Here is a 23,165-nt window from a genome sequence, read left to right as displayed (position 1 = left end):
CCATTTTGCTGTCCGATGATATTATTAAATACATCTATTTGAATTTCACTTTTGTTTTCTTTAATGAATGTGTGAAGGAAGTGGAATCTTGGAAGTGAAAATCAACTCACTTCCCGACATCCGATGGAGCTGAAACTCAGCAGATAGACTCGTTGTCGATGATAATGCCATTATGACAGTTAATATACGAAATAAATGTCGGTACCCAATAAGAGATAACCCAATCGGGATTTGGCTCAGTTGTCAGCGCGGTTGATTCCAGTCACTGGGTAGAAATGTTCAATCCTCAGAAAACTGAATTTTTTTTTTAGGTTTAACAAGACATTTTAAAAGTTCACAGCAGCGAAGAGCCAATACCTGGGGAGGAAGCTTCAATCCTCAGTCAAACCACAGATTTTATATTTTTAAATACATGTATAAAAATAGACATTATAGTAAAAAAACTCAGTTTTTTACGGGTTGATTTATATCAAATTAAAAACAAATAAAGTCTTTTCCATTACACGTCGCCACTCGGTACAACCTAGCGCATCACGTGATATGCGCTCCATCTCGTTCCGGCAGATCAACACGGACGAGGTAGAGCGAATATCATGTTATCCTTTAGCATCGTCTGGCAGTGTGAAAACCTTAAAAAAACACTGTAAAATGACTTACATTTTTACTCCAAATAGGTTAAAGTCTTTCAGGTGTGTACATAGATCCTGTACAATATATGCATTACACTACACATAGCACTAGACACTAACCCACATTCTTCTTAAATCCATTCCACAAGTAATAGGAATTATTTATTTATTATCATACTTATAATTATATACTATATTCAATATTAAAATAATTATTATGTGGGATTTTAAAATCACAAAACGAAAAATGATTAACATACCAATTTCGATTCTTGCCAACTTCTTACTTGCGTAATGTCTTCTTTCACGTAAGCTCTACACTTCCAATTGAGGTTACTCGAAGAGGAAGCTGGTAACTTATACGGTAATGTCCCCAAAATGTGTCCAAATAATTTTCATGTTTGCATTTTTCAAAGACCGCCCAAAGCTGACTGGGTAGGCGTGACATCATACGTACCTGGGTATTGTCGGTTAACAATAAGGTCAATCCCACTCGGGTCGGTATCAAATCAACAACTCCCAATTTAAATATTTAACAAGATTTCCAAAAAACACGAATTCTTTTGAAATAATTAGTAACCGTGTGTGCTAGTCTACGCAGATCAACTTTGCACAAAATTGTCCGCATTCCAATGCACGCGGCCGACCGGCCCAGCGATGGAGGTTCTGTCAGAATCCGCTGACCAATCACAGGGTGTTTAAGTTGATCTCTTAATTCTAAGTATAATTATGTTTGATTATATATTCAGAATCAACGTTTGTTGATCCAAATGAGTATATGTTTTTTTAAGCCATAATATTTTTCACTCTAGTTTTTTTATTATCTAACTTCTGTATTATTTTAGAGTGAATCAAATTCCCTTCATCCCTTTTACATGTTGAAAATGTCATTTTTGGCATTTATCATATTTTACCTAATTTGATCACAGAACTCATTTCGTTTATTACTTCACAGCATTTACACAATGTAACAATCAATGAATATGTTTCTTTCCCAATAAACTTTCTATTTCCTTTAACAAAAAGTTGGTTTACTTTGTACCACTGTTGTTCAATATCTAAAATCGTTACAAATTAAAACCGCAATATTGTAATGTATCGTTTCTTTTGTTAGACTAATTTTTTTAATTTAATTTTCAGTGTGTCAACAGTGTTGATCTCGTATCCAGCCTTAATCAGCAAGCCAATTCTCACCACTCTCACCATACACACGTCCATGCAGAAGACGAAACAAACCCGAAACCTCTCAACCAGTCATTGGGAGCACTTAAAGCCAATATACGTCTTAACGCAAGAATCCTGACCAGAATCTGCCCCATACTTTTATATCAGAAGGTCGCACCTACGTCTTACGAAAGACAAGGCTGCGTCGTGGAGCGAGAATATCCCAGCCTAATCAGCGGAGAGAATAAACTAGAATCTCTCTTTCCGTACGCCATCGATGATCACAATCACAATGAAGATACAGAGGATTCTGGTAGACCGCAAAATCGTGCAATGGTCTGGGCGTATTCATCATTAAGCATCCTGGCTGTCAGTGCTTGCGGTTTATTAGGAGTTGCGGTAATACCAATAATGCATCACGTTTATTATCAACAAATTCTGCAGTTTTTGGTCGCCTTGGCGGTTGGCACATTGTCCGGAGACGCTATGCTGCATTTATTACCGCACGCGTTGAGTTCTGGCTCTCACGGCCACGGAGAAGAGAGCCAACATAATCACACAGATAGCATGTGGAAGGGATTGGTCGCGATGCTGGGCGTTGTGTTCTTTTACTTCACGGAGAAGTGTCTGTCGCTGGTTACGGAATGGAGAAAAAAACGCATGCGTAATGATAAAAAGAACAAACTCCCGTTACGCGTGAGAGTTATGACGAATGACATTGGTTGTCTTAAAGGCTCTGGTAGCTGCAGCTCGCATACCGGTAAAGAAGGGTTTTTAAAACTACCGACTAGTTTGTCGATATTCAAACCTAGTTCGCACTCCAAATCTGAAGAACCCAACACGGTTCAAAGCTCTGGTAAAATCTGCAAGCATAGATATTCGGAATATCCGTATTGTTATGACGAGATTGCAACAGATACGCAAGATGATCATCACGTGCCACCGCGTAGCGAACAAAAGAACAATACGCCAAAACAGACAAATTTAAAAATCGAAAAGACTGACGAAGGTTTGAGTGTCGTATCATCAAACGTACTGAACGAACAAGACAACAGTTCAAATTCAAACAACGTAGAACCGGACGTGAACGATACGTTACTATCCGGAGATTCGAAGAGCGTCGTGATTAGTGTCAACTCAAACAATCGTTTGCAGCCGAAGGACTATGTGAAGGAAGACTTTTCGACCGCCTTGGCTAACAAGCGGTTCGAGACAACGAATGGTGGAAAGAGCAGGAAGATGAGCGATGGACACAAGAGATCGAGGAGTGCTGATCGTGCGACTGAGATGGAAGATCTAGATGCGAAGAAGTCTGCAAACCCGCAGGAGAGTTATACTGTTATTTTGAGGTGAGTTTATTTTATTTGCTATTTGTACTTTGATAAGAATATTTGGGTAATTTGTACAACGCCATTTTTGTTATATTTTCATATTAATATTAACAGAGACGATTGGTAACGCTGCCAGAAATATTGGCCAAAGAAAGAGGAAGTGAAACACGGCAATAACCTAATAATCATAATAATCCTTTTGGCTGTGAAAATCTCAAAACAAGTTTCGTCCGATTTTAGGACAAATATTTTATAATGAGCTTTCTGTATTTATAGAACAGAATAGGGATTTGGTTGGAATTTATCTATTGAAAAGTGGTTTGTTTCTCATTCAGACACGTTATATATATTCATAACGGATAGGCAAAACAGATGTGACTTGCTTCAACATATGAAAGTAAATAATTTTTGACAATTATTTTTACAAGCAATAATTATTCGCCTGAAACACTCATCCACATTGAAAAATCTCCTGATAAAAGATACATGACGCCAACGGGACTCGAACCCGTGTCCCTTCGATTTCCGGTCGACAGCTCTGACCACTGAGCTATGGCTGCTTATCTCTTACCCGCGAAATGATTCAATATATACTAGTGTTTCATTCAACAGTTACTGCTTGTTACATTTTTTCAACTGAAAACAACCAACTTTATTTTATATCAGAAAGGCATTGTAAGTGCTAACTCTCTCACTAGATGGCGTCGAGAGAAATTGTCTACATTTTTAGGTGAAATACTTGAACTTGTCAAATACTAATTATTATTTTTTGGTAAACTAATGTTTTTAAGACAAGATTTTTTATGCATAGCACAAAGGGTAACAATTATTTTACAAGCTATCCCATCTAAATCCCGGAGTTCTTTCTTTATTCCTACCTTATTGCAAATATATATTTATACTGTTAGCAATAATAAAACTCAAAGTAGATGTTTATAATGAAATATATTGGTCTTGTCTCCAAGGTATTACAATCGATAACTTTGTTTGATTTGTCTTCGCTCAGCGTGGCTGTGCCGATTGCTTGCAATCCTTGCTCGTCCCGTGGGTGGCCGGTAGGTGGGGGGAGAATCGCTCCCGCCTTAAACCAGCAGCGCCTCTGCCTTTAAGCTTTAGGTTGCGTTCAAATGTAGGGGTGATTTCACCTTCACGCGACACATTTTTTCATCATTTCACGCGACCAATAATACTTTTTATAACTGTAATTAAATATATTTCCCTTGATCATTCTTTATGTAAACCTTGCTCAAATTATGCATCCATATCTTAACTATTCATTAATAATTATTTTGGGGTGATGTTCATTTAAACAAAATGCTGGACGGTCTTTACCGGGCGGTCTGTTTGGGTTTGAATTTTTATATCACATTATTTGATCTATGCGCCGAGTGTTTTTAATAAATAAGGATTTGTTTATGAATTTATTTACATGGTATGCAATCCTTTAAACATTTTATTTTTATTTTAGAATAATGATGAAATTTTTTCCCTCATAACGAAAGAATAATAAAAATATTAATCAACTATTTAAAAATTCTATTTTCTGGGCACTAGTTAGTTAAAATATTATATTTATATTAAAACACATAGTGTACCAATACATATGACAACAAGATGCATCGTAAGCAACATAAACTGGTTGCAAATCTAATGCAAATTAACAGCCCTAATACATACGTTTTTAAATAAAAAAAAATTATTAAAACATTTATTTTCATTCCAGCGAAATGAGATTGTCGAATAAAATTCCTAAATTCACAATTGTTAAAAAACCGTCACGAAATTCAGTCTAAATTGAGAAGCGGCGCACGGCTCTACTGACATCGCAGTAATTGTTTATTGCGCATGCGCGCCGAGCAAGATCGTTTTAATGGATGCGGCAACTTGAAACGAGCTCAGGGGGAAAATCTGTCTTGGGCGCTTGAAATCCTTACCCAAGTTAAACAAATAAATCTATTGAACATATTTCTAGAGATATGAATGGATAATCTTTCACTTCACTTTTTATCTCGACTAACTAACTAACCATCACGCCGTTCCTCGCAGGGGTATATTATTATAATAATTTCCAGAGAAAAAAAAAATGCCATTTTGGATTTGTTTTTTTGCGCAATATAAATGTTGATTTCCATGATTTATATTTTCCTGCACAATTAAAAAACATCACTGTCGTAGAATTCTTATTAAATTCATGCGGTGGTAACAGTTAATTAAAAAATAATGTCAGAAATAACCTAACTTTTCAAGAAGGGAACCTCGTGTGTCATTCAGCAGAAATGCAACATTACCAGCTCTTTCGCAGCCAGTTAAAGACATTTGTTTATTTATTTATAAAACACTGTTTTTCAGTTGGGTAGTTTTTTTTATTATTAGTAAGGCTGTTAATCATTTGTGATTAACAGCTGCAGTATTATTAGTTTGTTGAAAGCTGTGTCTGTTTTTTATTGTTAATTTTTCCTGTTGGAATTTTTATGATGACTAGTCATAATATCCAAATACCTATTAAATATTGAATTATGCTCTCTCACCAGTAACTCGATTCTTAACTAACCACCATCATGAATCATGAGTCAAGTGACATTGCACTCATTATTATAACATGAAATTGAACCCATGCAGACCAAATTAGTGCCATATTAATCACATGCAAAGGAATCTGCTACGTGCTTGAGTTTTAATGTGATCTTTCTGACCCTTGCACCGAAAATGACACTCGCGGGCACTTACTATAATAAGAATTCCTGCATCAAAGCTTTTGTGTTTTCATGCAGCAAAATGCTCTAGTTGATGGATTATTTGTACGGCTTTGGACTCTAGCGCAATTTTCTACTTTTGAGTGGTGATAATTATAAACTCCACACTGGAGGCCCCGAGGAAAATTTCCATCAATGTCATCTTTGGCGATGCTGTGTGGAGGGTCTTTTTGAGGAGAGGAAAGAGCAAGCTGTTGAACACTGAATCGTAAAAACGACTCGTTTTCATGTGACAAATCAATGTCAACTGTTAACAAATGTTGGGTGCGCGTTTCCCCAGTTCCTCGGACCACTTTTCTTTGAAATACCAGCAGAACAAGAACATTATTCCCACCCAACGCCTCCAAAGATTGCAATCCGTCTGTTAAGATAGAGGAATCTATCAAAAGGACCGCCCGCTTCTGCAAGTTAAGGAGTCGAGGGGTTTATCAAGTATTTTGGGGCTCCAGACTAGAGGTGGCAGCCAAATTAAACAGTGGTGCGCACTTGAGATTTTTACAGGGTTAGTAGTTGTTTACTATTGAATATGCATAACGTAATATGAAAAATGTCATAAATTAAATTCTTTACTTGATATATTTTATTTTCATGATTTTGAACACTGTTAAATATGCATAATGTAATAAGAAAAATGTCATGAATTAAATTCTTCACTTTATATATTTTATTTCCATGATTTTAAACACCATTAAATATGCATAACGTAATATGAAACATGTCATGAATTAAATTCTTCACTTGATATATTTTATTTCCATGATTTTGAACACTATTAAATATGCATAATGTAATATGAAACATGTCATGAATTAAATTCTTCACTTGATATATTTTATTTCCATGATTTTAAACACCATTAAATATGCATAACGTAATATGAAACATGTCATGAATTAAATTCTTCACTTGATATATTTTATTTCCATGATTTTGAACACTATTAAATATGCATAATGTAATGAGAAAAATGTCATGAATTAAATTCTTCACTTGATATATTTTATTTCCATGATTTTGTTTACTACTAATATGCATAAAGTAATATGAAAAATGTCATGAATTAAATTCTTCACTTGAAATATTTTATTCCCATGATTTTGAACACTATTAAATATGCATAATGTAATATGAAACGTGTCATGAATTAAATTCTTCACTTGATATATTTTATTTCCACGATTTTGAACACTATTAAATATGCATAATGTAATATGAAACATGTCATGAATTAAATTCTTCACTTGATATATTTTATTTTCATGAACACTAGTGCCATTTTCAACTTTAGTTTGAGTGAAAATACTCGGAACTAATTTTTCTAGGTAAATTTAAAATTTGTGAACTACCTATATATTATATTCAATTCTCTTTTCTTGTTTCAAAGATCAATTAATGTCCAAGTCTTTCTTTTTAAAATCAATTACCTACAAAATAACAAAGCGTAATTTAAATTAGTTTTTCCAAATAAAAAAAAAATTATGTTTTTTCTATTACGTCAGAAAATTTTCTATCAGCTGATATTACAGTACAATTCTAACCTTATATGTAAATATTTTGTTTCTACTTGGTTTGACTTCCGGCACAGACATAGGAATTAATAGACGAGAAGATAATGGCGAGGGGTAAAATCAACTGTTGAAGAACGAAGGGAGTGAAGCTGACTGTGATTCGTCAATAAATCAATCTGACAGTAAATAGGCATCTCGCATTATAATATCACCATTTACTTCTTAAAAGTAAAATCTGCTTTTGAATGAATAGACATTTTTACATGGGAGCGCAAATTACTAGCCACGTTATGAACAAATTTGCGAAGTCCAAATTCGGCAAAAAAATTCGGTAATATTTTCAGAGTCGAATATTTCGTTTAAGTATTTAGTTAAGACACTTTTATAAATGTTCATAATTTACTTCCCAGCAACCAACCAGCTTTGTGTTTCGCGTCCAGACGTTTCTCGATGTGATAGTAACAACTGATTCATATTATACGATGTGAATATGCTTAAAATAAAGTAAAATAATGCTTATATATGGAATGTAATACGACAATTGGGTTTATTCTCTTTTTCACATCTATTTTTACAAGTTTTCATAGTACAAGTCAACATTTTGCCGTGTTATTTCGTAAAATGAACCGATGATGCCTCGACCATAGTTCGCACAAGAATGATGACGTCACGTTTTCAAATTTCACTTGAGGCCATACGCGAGCACAGCCGGCTCCAATGGAACCGGTATGGGGAGTGGGGATAATACGCTTTTAATCACTTAGGGCAGGTCTACTAATATTCATATGTCTATGACTTCCGGGTACTATGTTATTAATTTTGTGTTTCAAGTGGTCGAAGATAACTTATTAATAAAATGTATCTCACAGCACGATCAATATTGGAAGCGACCTTCAATCACTGGTAGTTCATCATCACTGAATTTATAATTCACACTAGAAATGTTTTCCATGTAGATTTGAATGGAAACCAATGATTTAGTAACTTTTGGTTCTAGCCCATTCAGTAAGCGCTCTGTCTCTCTTACACTATCTGACATTGTTTTCAATATGGAATCATTCATTGTATAATCAACACCTCTGCCGTAGGTCACCCCGAGTGGTTCACTACGTTTGGTGACTTTGCAGGAGTGCCCAGGTTCATGGGGGTGAGGACTGTCTAGTGTGGGTGGCGGCAGGATTTGGAGAGACTGGTTGAGAGAGATCTTTTTACGTCTCCAGCAGAACTCTCTCGACCCATTGCCTTGCGTCGCAGTGGGAGAGATGAACTCAAAAGTCTGTCACTCCTAGAATTTGTTTTTTATGGACTCTTTCGTAATCCTCTAACGAGCTATTGCTTATAACAATACCAATACCAGATTCCTACTCACCCCTCTTGCCTTTTTCCTTCCCAGATCTTCCTCTCCTTCCTTACCTTAAAAAAAACCCTCCACAGAGCATCCCCAAAGATGACATAAGCCCTGAGGGTAATTATTTTCTTGGGGAACTACTGTAAAAAAATATATTATTATTATTTAATGAGCAGGCAGCATTCTGCTGATGAGCTCATATCTGATTTTGCAATAAGGTTAACAGTAATTGAGTTATTTTATATTTTAATTAAGTTAACCCTATCTTCTCTCCAAATAAGAATCCAATCGAGCTTTACATTGGTTTATATTAGTAGCATGGATGATTTGTTGTGGAAGTTTGTTCCATGCTTCCACTACTCTATTTGCAAGGAAACGTTTCCTAGGATTGGATGCGAAAGATGTTTTATTAATTTCTTTGGAGCGTTCCCAGAGATTTATATGTTTGTTGATCGTGAAGATTTCTTGGATGAGAGGGCAACTATTATGTCGAGATAATATTTTGAAAGTCTCAATCAATAAGTCTCAATATATCACCATTACATTCGATTGAAATGAAAATTTCATAATGATGATGTAACACTGTTCTGTATTTGAAATTTAAGCGAAGAATAATCCGACTTTTGGATAACAAAACACGCCAACATGGCATTTCTAGTGCACTTCTTTATTCTATGGTCATAATACATTTCAAGTTAATTGCTTTTAATCTCACATCAGATAAACTGGTTTGTGGATTTAACACCATTTTCAGATAAAACTGATCCAGTTTATCAGTAATCTATCTATTATTACCATTTTTTTTGGAATAACTTAAATCTTAAACAAGAAGACGATATCAGCGACTGTCAAACGAAAATTTGAAACAAAAAGACCTAGATTCGGTCGCATCTAGGAATTGAACCCATGACCTCAGTCTTGCCGGGGCGCTGCTCTACCACTGAGCTCATCACCCTATAATAAAAATTGGACAACTTGTAAAGCGCCGTCTTTGTGAAAAATCACCTCAATCACCGCGCTGTATTAACCGCCTAATAACAATGACAATCAATGTGCCAAGCGACGATTGCACAAACCGTCAGTTTCAATTAAGTAATATACAAATGAAAACTTCTTATACTTTGGCACTAAACTTTACAACAAAATCCCACTCTCATTCAAAACTCACAACAATATTTTAACATTTAAATTTCAAATAAATAGCTGGATACAAAACATAGGGAGATCAGAAATAGATAATATACTAACACCAAATACAAACTGAAACCACTCAACTGAACAAAGAAACACCATGTATGTAATACATTTATAATTATTTAAAAAAAACAACACTATTTATTTACTACCCATACTACTAAATTTTAATAACATGCAAATGAAATCTTCTGCACGGTAGATCTCAAGTGAGGATATCAATTATTTCTATTGGTTTAAAAAAAAAAAAAAACATTATAAAATACTTGTTATTATTATAATGGCCGACTTGTACTGAGAGCGCACTACCGGCTATCACCGTAGGCCTTGTACTGTCATCTGTGGTTGAGATTTTGAAACGATTTTTGCTGCGAATGTAGTTGAATATACTTGGAATACTATTTGAATGGATCTGTTATTTCCATAACGCAGTTTTTCTACATGAGGTTTCAATTACATTCTATGTGTTGTTACAAATTCCAACCCATGGACTATAACTTAGAGTCATTAACACGTAATACCCGGAGGTTGAAAATGAAACACATGTGGCGGTGGTGGGTCCAGATTGACCCGGCTGAAATGATGAAATTAAAAGGCTTTTTATGCATTTTTCGTTCATATTCTTACTTTTATATGATATTATTGTAGTTCCTCATTAACTCATAACATATCCCCTGTGTTTCTTGTATGAAGATGGAAGTTTTAGAAATTAGTATTCCGTAAATTTTGCGGTTCTTCGATATACAGCGGCGCGGACATCCCGCGCAACAGCTAATCAACAACTGAATCGACGACGGCCCCGACACGGCCGATGCGGGTGCCGGGTGATGGTCAGGGGAATGAGGAGGGCAGTGCGGGAGGGGGGACAGGAAGCGTTCGTCAGCGGAAACAAACATTTTTATTTCTATAATTATTAAAATTTTCGATGGTGTGCATTTACAAGAATATCGTGTATTATTTAAAATACCAGAAATAAATCACTTATTTGATAATTTCCTTGTGGCTGTACCTCTAATAGAAAGATGTGTAAAGAGAAAATAAATTCAATTTATAGCCATATTAAACGATGATTGCTTATGCAAATATTAGAAAATATTATATATAATGGCATTCAAATTCAAGTTGAGTATTTACTTTCCTCACACATTTATTTGTCACAATTAAAACCATTGAATGACACACATTAAAAAATACTAAAACTTTTATTTTTCAACAAAACAAATTTAAATGAACAATTTTCATTTAAAAAAACGGAATAAACGCAATATTCTAAATACGAAAATACAAAAATGATTCGACGATTAATAAAATTTATATGCATACACAAAACACCAAATGGATTTATTATTACAAATTCAGCAGCAAAATAATTATATAGCACTACCAATTGTAAAAAGTTTAACAGTTTTTTATTAGTTAAAATATATTAAAAATGCTAAAATTCACAAAAATAATTCATCGATATATTATATCATTCAATAAATGTCATCGAAACGTATATTGCTAAAAATATAGCGGAAGCGATCTCTAGATAAAGCGGAGGGGAAAAAATGCTGCCGGAATAAATCCTCGGTAGTCCAAAGTTCGCTTAGTTCTAACTTTCGGCCGCGATTTCTTCCTGAAGCCAAAAGAACTCCAAAAAATGCATACATTTCTGTCTTCGTAATGTTAGGAAAGCTGGAATTTTTCGGATTGAGCTGACAGAATTTATTCGTATTTTCAATAATTTCCTCCACCATTTCATTTGAAATAAACAAATCAAAAGCATCTCGGATGGATACTATGTTCTGGCTACCGTTTTTCAATCCAGGGGTAGAAGCAATAATGTTATGGCTTCTGGTACGTGAGCTGGCTGGTGGCGCAGAATTCCATTGGAATCCGGAATTCGACACGTATAAATGTTGATCTGCAACGGATTCATTCGAATTTCCTACACTAACTTCATTATCACTTCCATTTCCACTTTCAGATATTTCCTCTAATAATATTTCTTCCGGATCACTTTCAAATTCTGGATCTAATGTTTCGAATTCCAAGTCGCCATCATCACTGATCTCACTGTTCGAACTGTTAAGTAGCTTTTCGATCTCATTATCAGATAAATAATTTTGCTTTGCCATTGCGTTCGTACGCTACGAAAAAAAAAAATTAAAACAAAGTCACAAACAAAAATCACAATACTAGAAATGTGCCCGAATGGTTGACAACATCTGCGCGGGACTGTGAGAGACAAAGACGGAAGGACAGAGCGAGAGATATGCTGTTTCGTCGGCTGCTCGAATTCAACTGAGAAGAAATGGAGTTTTTGCGTGTTTTTATACACAATTATTCTTATAACTTTTTTAAAACGTGTCCGATTTTAATCATTTTTGAGTCGAAATGTGGGTAAATATTTGATGAAAGAATAGACAAAAGGAAATTAGCCTAAACGAGATATTTGCGGCAAAATCTTTTTTTTTAAAAACACTGGGTCAAACCAGACCCATCACCGGAGTCAAGGTGTTAAGTTAATCTTTCAGTTACTCTGAAGCCATTAAGTTAATCCTTCAGTTACTCCAAGCCATTAACTGAATCCTCCCAGTTCTGCTCAAGTACGCCATTATTTTAATTGAATCCTAATCCGGGCACTCCTCGGCCATAATTAAAATAACAACTCTCACATCTGCTTGTAGGGCAAAAGGTTGTTATTAGGAATCCAGAATTCCCAGATTTAAAATATATTTTTTTATATTAACTCCACACATTCTTCTTTGGGGGTCTTTTTTAAGGAAAGGAATTTTCCTCATGTTCACAATTAAACATCATTAATTAAACTTTTCGCTGCCTTTTTGATCCTACATAAAATATCATTACTACGCAGCACTCTCTTTTTGACAATCGTAACAATTATTTTTAAACTGCTATAACCTCTCTTATTTCTTGACAGATTTGCGAATTTGCTTATCTTAGAAGGTTCATTAATTTTTCTCCTGAATTTGTGTTGAACACAAATAAATTTAACAAATTAATGTTAATCTAAAAAAAAATTATAAATGTGTAGCATCCGCATCATCGCCGCTACGGTCGTCGAATCGACAATCAGACTTACGAAACATCAATTGAAATATCGACCTTTGATACAGCGATATGTAAACTGCTGATAATGCGAATGGAAGGAATGCGGGGTGATGCAAAACATTCATACAATGAACCGAGTCAGCGGTCCTGCGGGTTCGATGTCCAGACGCTGCTCCAACCGGTGGAAGACGAGAACAAAGGAATCAGCACCTATAGAAGCGGAGGAGGACCTAAGTACATCATCATTCCAATCGAGAAGTCCGAATCGGTGTAACGGAGGAGTCAGCCGTTATGGCATCCCCCGCGTTACGCCTCGCTCTTTCTTCACCTCATCGCTACACACCTACACCCGGTTTTGCTCGGACTACAACTATGGACTCCTTGGGATTCACCTCAGCGCCCTGGCCCCGTCCTATCATATCATTCCTGGCCAGCGCTGATCTCACGCGCCTAGACCCTGCGACCACTTTGCTGGACTGCGCCACGGTCCCGCGGCATCGTCGCCGTCCTGCATATCCCACTCATCTGCTGACCAGATCCATCGCACCTTTGGCTACCTCGTTCACACTGAAGTACCCGGAAGCCCCCACGTCTTCATCAGTGCTGAACACTTCCACGAGTCCAGTCTCACTGACCCACATCTCGACCACATCATCGCCGTCTACGCCTGGTGTCATCATCATCATCGGTCCCAAACTTCCAACTGCGCAATTATACTGACTCACAATAAACGCTGTAACACACACAACATCATCTTTCATTGTCTATCACTACCAAGATTCCTATATTTCTAATTTAGGTAGGTACCTACAAATTTTCGAAAACCTGGGAAAAAATTTATCAAAAATCATTGAATTCCGAAATGACATAATTCTGAAAGTATCAGTATTGCCACTGTGAAATTTTACTTGAAATAAAGAATTCAGTCCCTACACGAGGCAAGAAGTTTCATTGCCATAGAACTAAATAAAAATACTAGAAAATAAATGAAAGAGTAACTCAGAACACAATCACAAATCAACTGCTTTCTCGATTCTGGCCAATGTCCACTATTGTGGACTGGGGCAATTGAGTGGATATTTATGATTGGCTCTGATTATTATTCTAAACCAACCAATATCGCAAAGGTGGATCAAGCTATATGGAACATCCATTGTGCCGACTTATTTAAATTTTTGTTATAAATATGTATTTTGTTCATAGATCAGTTTACTGTTTGAGAGTAACTATAATTAATGTTGTTTGTTTGCAGGGAGCACTCTCAAACCCACCATGGCCATTCGCACTCCCACGGTCACGTACACTCTCCCCCCTCCAGCCTCTCCTCCGTCGTGTGGATGGTCATCATGGGGGACGGCCTGCACAACTTCACCGACGGCATGGCCATAGGTAACAATTTATATCAACTACCCCGGAAACTTTAAACATTTCTTCTTTGGAAAAACGTAGAAAGGACTCTGATCTGATTTGCATATTCAAAATTATCAACAGTATTACTGACACACCTGCTTTGTTGCGGCTCATCCAGTTCAACATCCCTCCCCGTAGACTCCGAAATAATGAATTTCTGTTCCTCAAATCAGCATTCCACTAATTGTGGTTACCATTCTCCTTTGTCCAGAATGTCGAGACAAAGCAAAAGCATTGAATTTTTTGGCGTAAGCCTGAATGAATTTCGACAGTCGATACGTAATGTGTAATTTTTAAAGCCCTTTAAATCTTCTTAATGCATTGTAATTGTCTTGTAATACTTGTAATTGTCTTTCATCTGTACTTTTTATATTGTATGTGTATTGTCATTGCTCATCATTTATATATGCTCTCCTTTCATTGCCATCTCTGTTTCTTATTCGTGTAAAAAATATTATATTGTAATGGACGTCCGTAAATAAATAAATAAATATATATTATCAACATTTTTTAATCTTCGAAATACAATACACTTTCGCTAATCTGCCACCCCAAAAAACTGGGAAAGTACCCATTTAGGGAAAACGTCACATTATAGTGTTTACATGTAAAATTAATATTTTTTTGGTTTAAAATTAAGATGTCATGTTTACTCTTGCGAGAAGTCTCCATTTTGTAAACTTATTCAAACAAAGAATGTGGCAGAATGAAACAAACAGAAACACATGCGACAGTAGCTAGAAGATACAGAGGACTAACCGAAATATACTAATACCTTTTAATTTGAATTTATATGATGTTTTATTTTATGTTATCATTGGGTTCCTATGCCTATTATATTTTATGTTATTTTTGTTTATTTTTTATTATATATGTAATACATACTTATAATGTATATCTCATGTAATTATAACAGACTGGGATTGCACTATTCCCCCTGACCCGCAGGATTAAAAACTTAAATAATAGAACAATATTTAACCCTGGAAATGGTACAGTAACCGAGTATATATGAGTAAGATAACCCAACCTGTCGGTGTACAAAGCTCGAGACAGATTACTGAGAGAGTACTCTATACATTCCACTCACATCAAATTGCAGATTGTAGTAGTTGTGGAATAATCGATGGACAGATTACTGAGAGAGTACTCTATACATTCCACTCACATAAAATTGCAGATTGTAGTAGTTGTGGAATAATCGATGGACAGATTACTGAGAGAGTACTCTATACATTCCACTCACATCAAATTGCAGATTGTAGTAGTTGTGGAATAATCGATGGACAGATTACTGAGAGAGTACTCTATACATTCCACTCACATAAAATTGCAGATTGTAGTAGTTGTGGAATAATCGATGGACAGATTACTGAGAGAGTACTCTATACATTCCACTCACATCAAATTGCAGATTGTAGTAGTTGTGGAATAATCGATGGACAGATTACTGAGAGAGTACTCTATACATTCCACTCACATAAAATTGCAGATTGTAGTAGTTGTGGAATAATCGATGGACAGATTACTGAGAGAGTACTCTATACATTCCACTCACATCAAATTGCAGATTGTAGTAGTTGTGGAATAATCGATGGACAGATTACTGAGAGAGTACTCTATACATTCCACTCACATAAAATTGCAGATTGTAGTAGTTGTGGAATAATCGATGGACAGATTACTGAGAGAGTACTCTATACATTCCACTCACATCAAATTGCAGATTGTAGTAGTTGTGGAATAATCGATGGACAGATTACTGAGAGAGTACTCTATACATTCCACTCACATAAAATTGCAGATTGTAGTAGTTGTGGAATAATCGATGGACAGATTACTGAGAGAGTACTCTATACATTCCACTCACTTCAAATCTGTAGTTTATTATATATATGTATCAGCCTTAATACATCAACCAACAGCTATGTTGATTGATCGAAATTGTGAAAATACATAAGGAAAAGTGTTCAATATTTTGTATGATTTCAGGTGCTGCCTTTTCGAGTAATATTGCCGGTGGATTCTCCACGGCTATTGCGGTGCTGTGCCACGAATTGCCTCATGAAATTGGTGAGTTGTAAACCATCATGAAAAACCCTCCACCAGACTGCAGGCTCTTGAAACAGCATTGTAGTTGAAGTAATTAAGTTGAACTTCATTGTTTATCATTATCTTCACGAGGTTACTATTTACTACTTCCTATATTCGTCCCGCCGAAACCGCTGCATGTGTCAGGGAACATTTCTCCCTCTTCCTATGTCAACTGAGGGTGGTGAGCGGACTACCTACTGCCGGGTCTCTTGTGAAATTTATTGACTACACAGATCAATTAGTACATCTATAATAATGTGTTGTCTGTTTCCAGGTGACTTTGCGGTGCTCCTGAAGGCAGGCATGTCGGCCCGGCGCGCCGTGTTCTACAACCTGCTGTCGTCGATACTTTGCCTGCTGGGGATGGTGGTTGGAGTGTTGGCAGGTCACACGCCCGAGGCCACGCAGTGGATATTCGCCGCGGCCGCTGGCATGTTCCTTTACATCGCGCTCGTGGATATGGTAAGGGAATTAGGGGCAATTACAAATTGGTTAAAAAGTATCTTAGGGCGCTTTGTAGGCAGACCGATGACAGCTTATCTTCTCTAGTGGATTGATTGGTGCGACTTGCTGACCATGAAATACTGTAATCTAATTGTTGATTTGAGACAGTTTGAGTGCGTTACCTCTGGTAAGTCGGTAACCAATGAAATGTATCCTTTGTTTGGATGACTACGCACTTATTTATTATTTTTACATTACCTACATACGGCCCTTATATAATTTTTTTTTTTTTTTTAAATTAAAAAAAAATTGTACAGTACAGAAATATCGGTAGAACAAGGATGGCGTTCCCATTTGACACCTGTGCTCTAAAAATTGCAATCCATTTGTTAAGACAGGTGAATCTATCAAACGGATCACCCATTTCCGAGTCAAGGGTTTGTTTTACTATTATAGTATTTATTTATTTATAGAGCAGAGACGGTTTACATATAGTTCCCGTGAGCACTTAGGCCATATGCCCATTGTGCCATCTATAGAGATGGCAAAATTTAGCATTAATTTTCAGATTTTTTAGCATTAACAATTGGAAATTTAGCGTTTTATAGCATTTTGAGGCATAATTTAGCGTTTTGTAGCAAAATAGAAAAAATGTATTTACTGAATGTTTTTAGCGCATATATTAAGTATTTTTGGTAAAATATATGTTTAACCTTCATTTGCAAGTATTTCCATGTGAAAGATTATAAATAATTAATTTTAATATTAAATTAATAAGGAAGGAAACTCTAAGTACGGGTCGAACACAAACACAACAAATGCAGATTGCGATTAACATCAATAGGCGTCATTTATTTCGCACAATTTGTGTAATGTCAAAAAGCAATTTTAGCCTACAGTACAAAAATATTAAATATTTACACATAAAATAGTAACAAAATTATAAAAAATCGTAATGTAAATATCGATTTTTTGAAATTCTCACATATTATTTTAATACCCGGTATTTTCGGGAAATTCACGCCTATTTCGCTAAATACAATAATAATGCTGAAATACGGCCAAAGTCACGTTTTTCGCGTTAATTCGCGAAATAGAAATCACTGGAAACACTTGCAAATGCCTTGAAACGCAAAGAAAATTTATAAATGCCCTATTTTCGAAACACAAATATTTTTTCGCGTTTTTAGTTAAAACAAAATCTCTAGCCATCTCCCATTTTACCTCATTCCTTTAACAACAACCCAGTCCCTTTAATGAAGTTCACCAGGGTTTTCATTGGATATGTGGCTATCTCTTCTGGTTCTACAGTGTATCTTCCCAGGTATCATCTCTCCTCTCCATTCCCCTTTGGATTCCCTGAAGGCCCCACAAGGGAAGAGAGCCTCATCTCTCCTCTCCATTCCTCCTTGATTCCCTAAAGGTCCATCAAGGGAAGAGGATCTCATCTCTCCTCTCCACTCCTCCTTGGTTCCCTGAAGGCCCGTGGTGGAAGAGTCCATTCCCCGTTGGTTCCCTGAAGGCCCCACGACGAAAGAGTCCACTCCCCTTAGAGTATTTAATAAATAATTGATTTTGTTCCTCAGATCCCCGAGCTATCATCTTCCCACGCCAACGAGGGTTCCCTTTGCCAGTGCCTGCTGCAGCTGTCGGGGCTGGCATGCGGCATCGGAATAATGTTTCTGATCGCCATGTACGAGGATGACCTCAAGCGCCTGTTTGGCTGACTGCCGCGCTAGCCAACAGGCACCACCCTCGGCGAGAGAGAAGAACATTTTTTACAGAGTGCTTAAATCTTGGGAGGGTTTACGTAGGTAGGTACTTAAAAACAAGAAATTTTCATCGATATATGTGAAAACAAGCATTTAATACTAACTTTTATTTTCAATTTTGAAACTCTTAAAATGTGAGAGACGCATTGAATTTGGTTCAGGTATAAAGACTACCTAATAAGAAAGAAGAACATTCATTGATGCTAACAGTAATTTGTTTGAATTGTTTCTTTTTTGAAACCCTGTGAAAGGTGAGAATCGCCTTGAATTTTGAGTGGGTATATCGAGTTACCTAATAACAAAGAAGAAAGTTGTCACATTTTTCTATTTACTGAAATCTTACTTTAAAATTTTTACGATAACCGCAAGATCTTGTAGTACTTATTTAAAATTTTAGAAAAATTTACACAGATAACTTAGTACTTACTAGAAATTAAAAAAAAATTATCTTGCAGTACCTACCTTTTTAAGTATATAATTAATGCTATCTTTTCCCTTAGCATGTCAAGATTTTACAGTATAATGATATTTCGAAGGCCCCTTTCGCCAATCAAACTGAGCGACTGCTAATATTAAAACTTTTCTTGGTTGCAAAATTTCAATATCACCAATGTGATTTTTGATGCATTTATTTTTATGGATTAAACATTACTTATTGTATTGAACTCTCAAAGTAAAGTTTACATAATTTGATAAAGTTATAATCATTATTATAAATATTCATAACAACTGGAGCGTCCCGCTAAGAAATCAATTTCTGAAAATTTAAAGCGTTTGGTTCGTAATTTCCCAACCTCTTTCAAAAAACCATACCTAACTATACCGAATTTTAATATAAATACATTTAAATTGCTTATAGTGTTAGAGAAGCCTTTGAAATAATTCCAATCATTTTTTTTTATATATCTCTTCAAATTGGTTGCAAGTGTTTGTAAATTGGCCAAGAACGCTCCAGTTGATACGCAGTATTTGTTTAAGCATATTGCAATAAAAATAAAATGTGTATTCCCAATGAATACAATGCATAGTATTGCTAACTAATTTTACAAATTAAAAACTGTTAATAAAATGGAATTTGGTAATCTTCAGGTATTGATAAATACATATCTGTACTCAACTCAGAAATCGCTCAGTATATTTTTTTCAAATACGTAACAATAGTCTTAACTGCTCCCTACTGTTCTGAGCCAGTGTTACTACGGCATTCCCAATTATATAAAAATTAATTGCGCTTGCCGGGATTCGATTCTTGATTTGTAGTCAAGATTCTTAACCGCTCTACCACGAAGGTCTTCTTATATGATCTTTTTTGGCATTCTAAGGGGTAAAAATTTTGGAGTGGACGTAACTACTTAAGAACTACGAGAGGAAACTTTTAAACGACCAGTAAAACAATTGTAAGTGATTTAATGGACTTGACATTAAATATATAAGTGCTTTAGCTTCAGGAATTTATCACTTTGTACCCCCTACGATTATATTCGCTGTGCTGATATGAATAATAAAATAAAATTAAAAAACTATAAATTTATAGTATTACATAGTTGACCAGGAAAAAAAAAACACTTTTGTAAATATATTTACATCATATTATAATTTTTTGAAATATGTCTCAATTTTGTATTTAAAATGATGCCGATTTGTAATATATTGGCTCACATTTCAAAGCTTAGAATATAAAAATCTCATATTTTCAAAATTGCTTGCTGTTTATTTAGGCATTTTGGGAATTGAAAATTTAATTTAAGGTTGAAGGCACTCGTTACGAAAAGGTTGGTTTCACATTATTGAGTATTAATCGGTTCATTTTTGCTATTAATCATTTTTATACCCAAGTGAAGAATGTTTTAAATGCAATTTTCTTACAAGTATTTTGTTTGGTATCTTTTGAAATACATTTTTTTTTTTACTATTGGTTTTACGTTGAGTCGAAGAATATGATGTGAACAAATTAGTTTTTTGTTATAAAAATCTTGTTTTATGTCGGGTTCTCGGAGCACAAAGGTAGCATGTTTTAAAAAGGACAAAAATTTGAAGGGCCTTAATCGATAACATACTGAGTACATTTTTGAAAAAAAACATTTTTATTTTTGGGATATTATGCCGTGTTGCGCTACATCCTTCTTTAGCCAATGTTTCGGACATCACACACCCGTCCTGATGATGGACACTGTAATGCTGTCCAAAATGTTGGCTAAAGAAGAAGGTAATGCAACATGCCATAATGCCCAAAAATAAATTACTATAATTCTTTTGGCTGTGAAAATCTCAAATCAAACATCATTTTTTTATTTTTTTTTATTTGTTGAAAATGACAATTAAGTATTTATATCGCTTAATTTGTGAAAATGAATGTTTTTTTTAACTGGTTTTTTGTATATAATATTAAACATATATACATTGCTAGCTGACGTTTACCGCCGCGGATTTTTCTGTAGGCCTTTTTAAGCTATTCAATTCCGTAGTACATTATTTTGATGTATCTCATAAGGTTTAGCTAGTGTTAGCGAGGAAAGCGCCCAAAAATATTTTTTACGACTTTATTACAAAACATCGACTTTTCTCTACTTTATATAAATATAACATGAATGTATAATACATATATACCTTCCTGGAGAAATTTCATAAATGATAATGAAAACCTTATCAAAATCCGTAGTTTAGAAGAACTAAGCGCACAAACAGACAGACTCGAATAGCGACTTTATTTTATACTATTTATTAGAGATGATTGATTAAATTTAAGTTATGTTGTCATGTTTGTTTGTTTGGTCGAATTGTCTATTTAATTACATTAAATACCACAATTTAAGGGGCCGTAGATAGATAGCTCTCCCCGCCTCGGAAGGGATATTTTGTTATACTGCAGTTCTGGACTCTAGTTTCATGTGCTACCCAGCCTTTAAATTGTTTTAAAATATTTATATTCCCTTTTTTGTCAATACCATAATACCATATATAAATATTTTTTATTTACATTTCGTTTACATATATCAAAATATACATTTCAGTATGTTATCTATAGGGACTTTTCAACTGTTTGATACATTCCTTTTTCCTATAAAAAAACCAATGATTTTAAAAACTGGGTAATGGACTAATTTTACAACCGTCTTGCGTGTGCTCCCGGGACGTGAAATTTAATCCTTGTGGAACAGTAAACTTTACACTTTTATAAACTGTATTTTTATGTTATGTGTGATTTTATGCGGGCTTACTAAAAATCCAAAAAAACTGTTGAAACTAGTGTTGGAATGTATACATCGAGTGGGGATGCTGTGTTTTTTCTACCAGTATTACAATAGAATTTGCTCTGAACTTATCATTGATTCTTTCGGCCCAGAGACATGACAAATGTCTGCCCCACATTTTTTGGTTGACATTTGACACATCTGGAAGTGTAATTAAAACTAAAGTCACCAATTTATGTAAGACTATTCGACTCCTAGGCCCTAGAGAGGCCAATGTAAATGATAAGCTGTTGAAGAAATATTTTCAATATTTGAATTATCTCAACATTGGACACATGAGAACGGGCTGTTTAACATCCTCTAGTCAAAAATACCCCCCAATCAGCACCCCCAAAGATGACAGAGCAGTTAAAATTAGAATAAACTTATTTTTTTGTGCGCATTGTTTTCTTTGGTCCAGTAATAAAACGTCCAATTACTGGACACGACGTCACATTACCAACTTTGTACTGTAGGTTAAATGTTGGACTTGGGCCCTCCACCAAGCATCCCCAAAGGAAGCGTGGACTTTTTGCAGCTGTCAATGTCTATGTATAGTTGCGTTTTGAATGTTTTGGATTTTGAGTATCGCCCTTATTCTTAGAAGTACTTTGTACTCAAGTGATGAAGAATTTGTATACACGACGGATGAGATAAAGAAGTGTTTGTTTTTTTTTCTTTTTAAGCTTATAAGAAAGATTTTTTTATTTAGTGAATAGTTTTAAGTGCGAATAAGTTGGGAGATGTAACAATGAAAATTTGTATTGTTTTTCACTACTGTCTTGTGATAACGCCATCGATGTGAGAATACTGTTTAGTATTGTTTAATACCGTTGGTGCCAATCTGCGTTTTTATATTTCGTTGGATAATGCTGATTTTTACATTATGTTTTTAGTTATATTAAACAGTAAAACACAAATGTTTGACGAAACTCCTATCAAATTTATGTAAAAACAAGTTTTTTTTTTTCGTTAACTTGTGAATTTTTTTGTTTTTAAATAAAATGATATTTCTTACTTAAAATTTATGTTGTTTTTATTTGGATATCTTGATATTTTATGTATTAGCAATATTTGAATCCTTAGCCCTTTCTTCCTCAACTGCGAGATCTATAGAATTTCGTTCCCTCATGTTATTGGCATACTCGGTTAATAATGTTTGGATCATTTCTACAGCGCCGTTTTCGTGAAAAAATCACCTCAAGTGTGCTCAGTAGTTATTTTTCACTCT

General features: G+C 35.1%; 1 protein-coding gene across 1 annotated transcript in view; it reads left to right on the top strand.

Annotated features, from left to right (window-relative positions):
• The window catches only part of foi (solute carrier family 39 fear-of-intimacy), a 90,703-nt gene extending 67,757 nt beyond the window's left edge, over positions 1-22,946 (top strand). Inside the window, exons 3-7 of the mRNA XM_089648402.1 lie at positions 1,770-3,142; positions 14,237-14,373; positions 16,387-16,467; positions 16,763-16,950; positions 18,519-22,946. Of these exons, the coding sequence (XP_089504528.1) occupies positions 1,770-3,142; positions 14,237-14,373; positions 16,387-16,467; positions 16,763-16,950; positions 18,519-18,659 (1,920 nt within the window). The 3' untranslated portion in view covers positions 18,660-22,946. The remainder of the gene's footprint in view (positions 1-1,769; positions 3,143-14,236; positions 14,374-16,386; positions 16,468-16,762; positions 16,951-18,518) is intronic.
• The last annotated feature ends 219 nt before the right edge of the window (positions 22,947-23,165 follow it).

The sequence above is a fragment of the Hesperophylax consimilis genome, chromosome 27, assembly GCF_061612785.1.
Source record: "Hesperophylax consimilis isolate HC1 chromosome 27, BYU_Hcon_1.0, whole genome shotgun sequence".
In the NCBI taxonomy this organism is placed as follows: Eukaryota; Metazoa; Arthropoda; class Insecta; order Trichoptera; family Limnephilidae; genus Hesperophylax; species Hesperophylax consimilis.
Note: the sequence above shows the minus strand (reverse complement) of the source record. Positions and strands in the feature narration are given on the sequence as shown.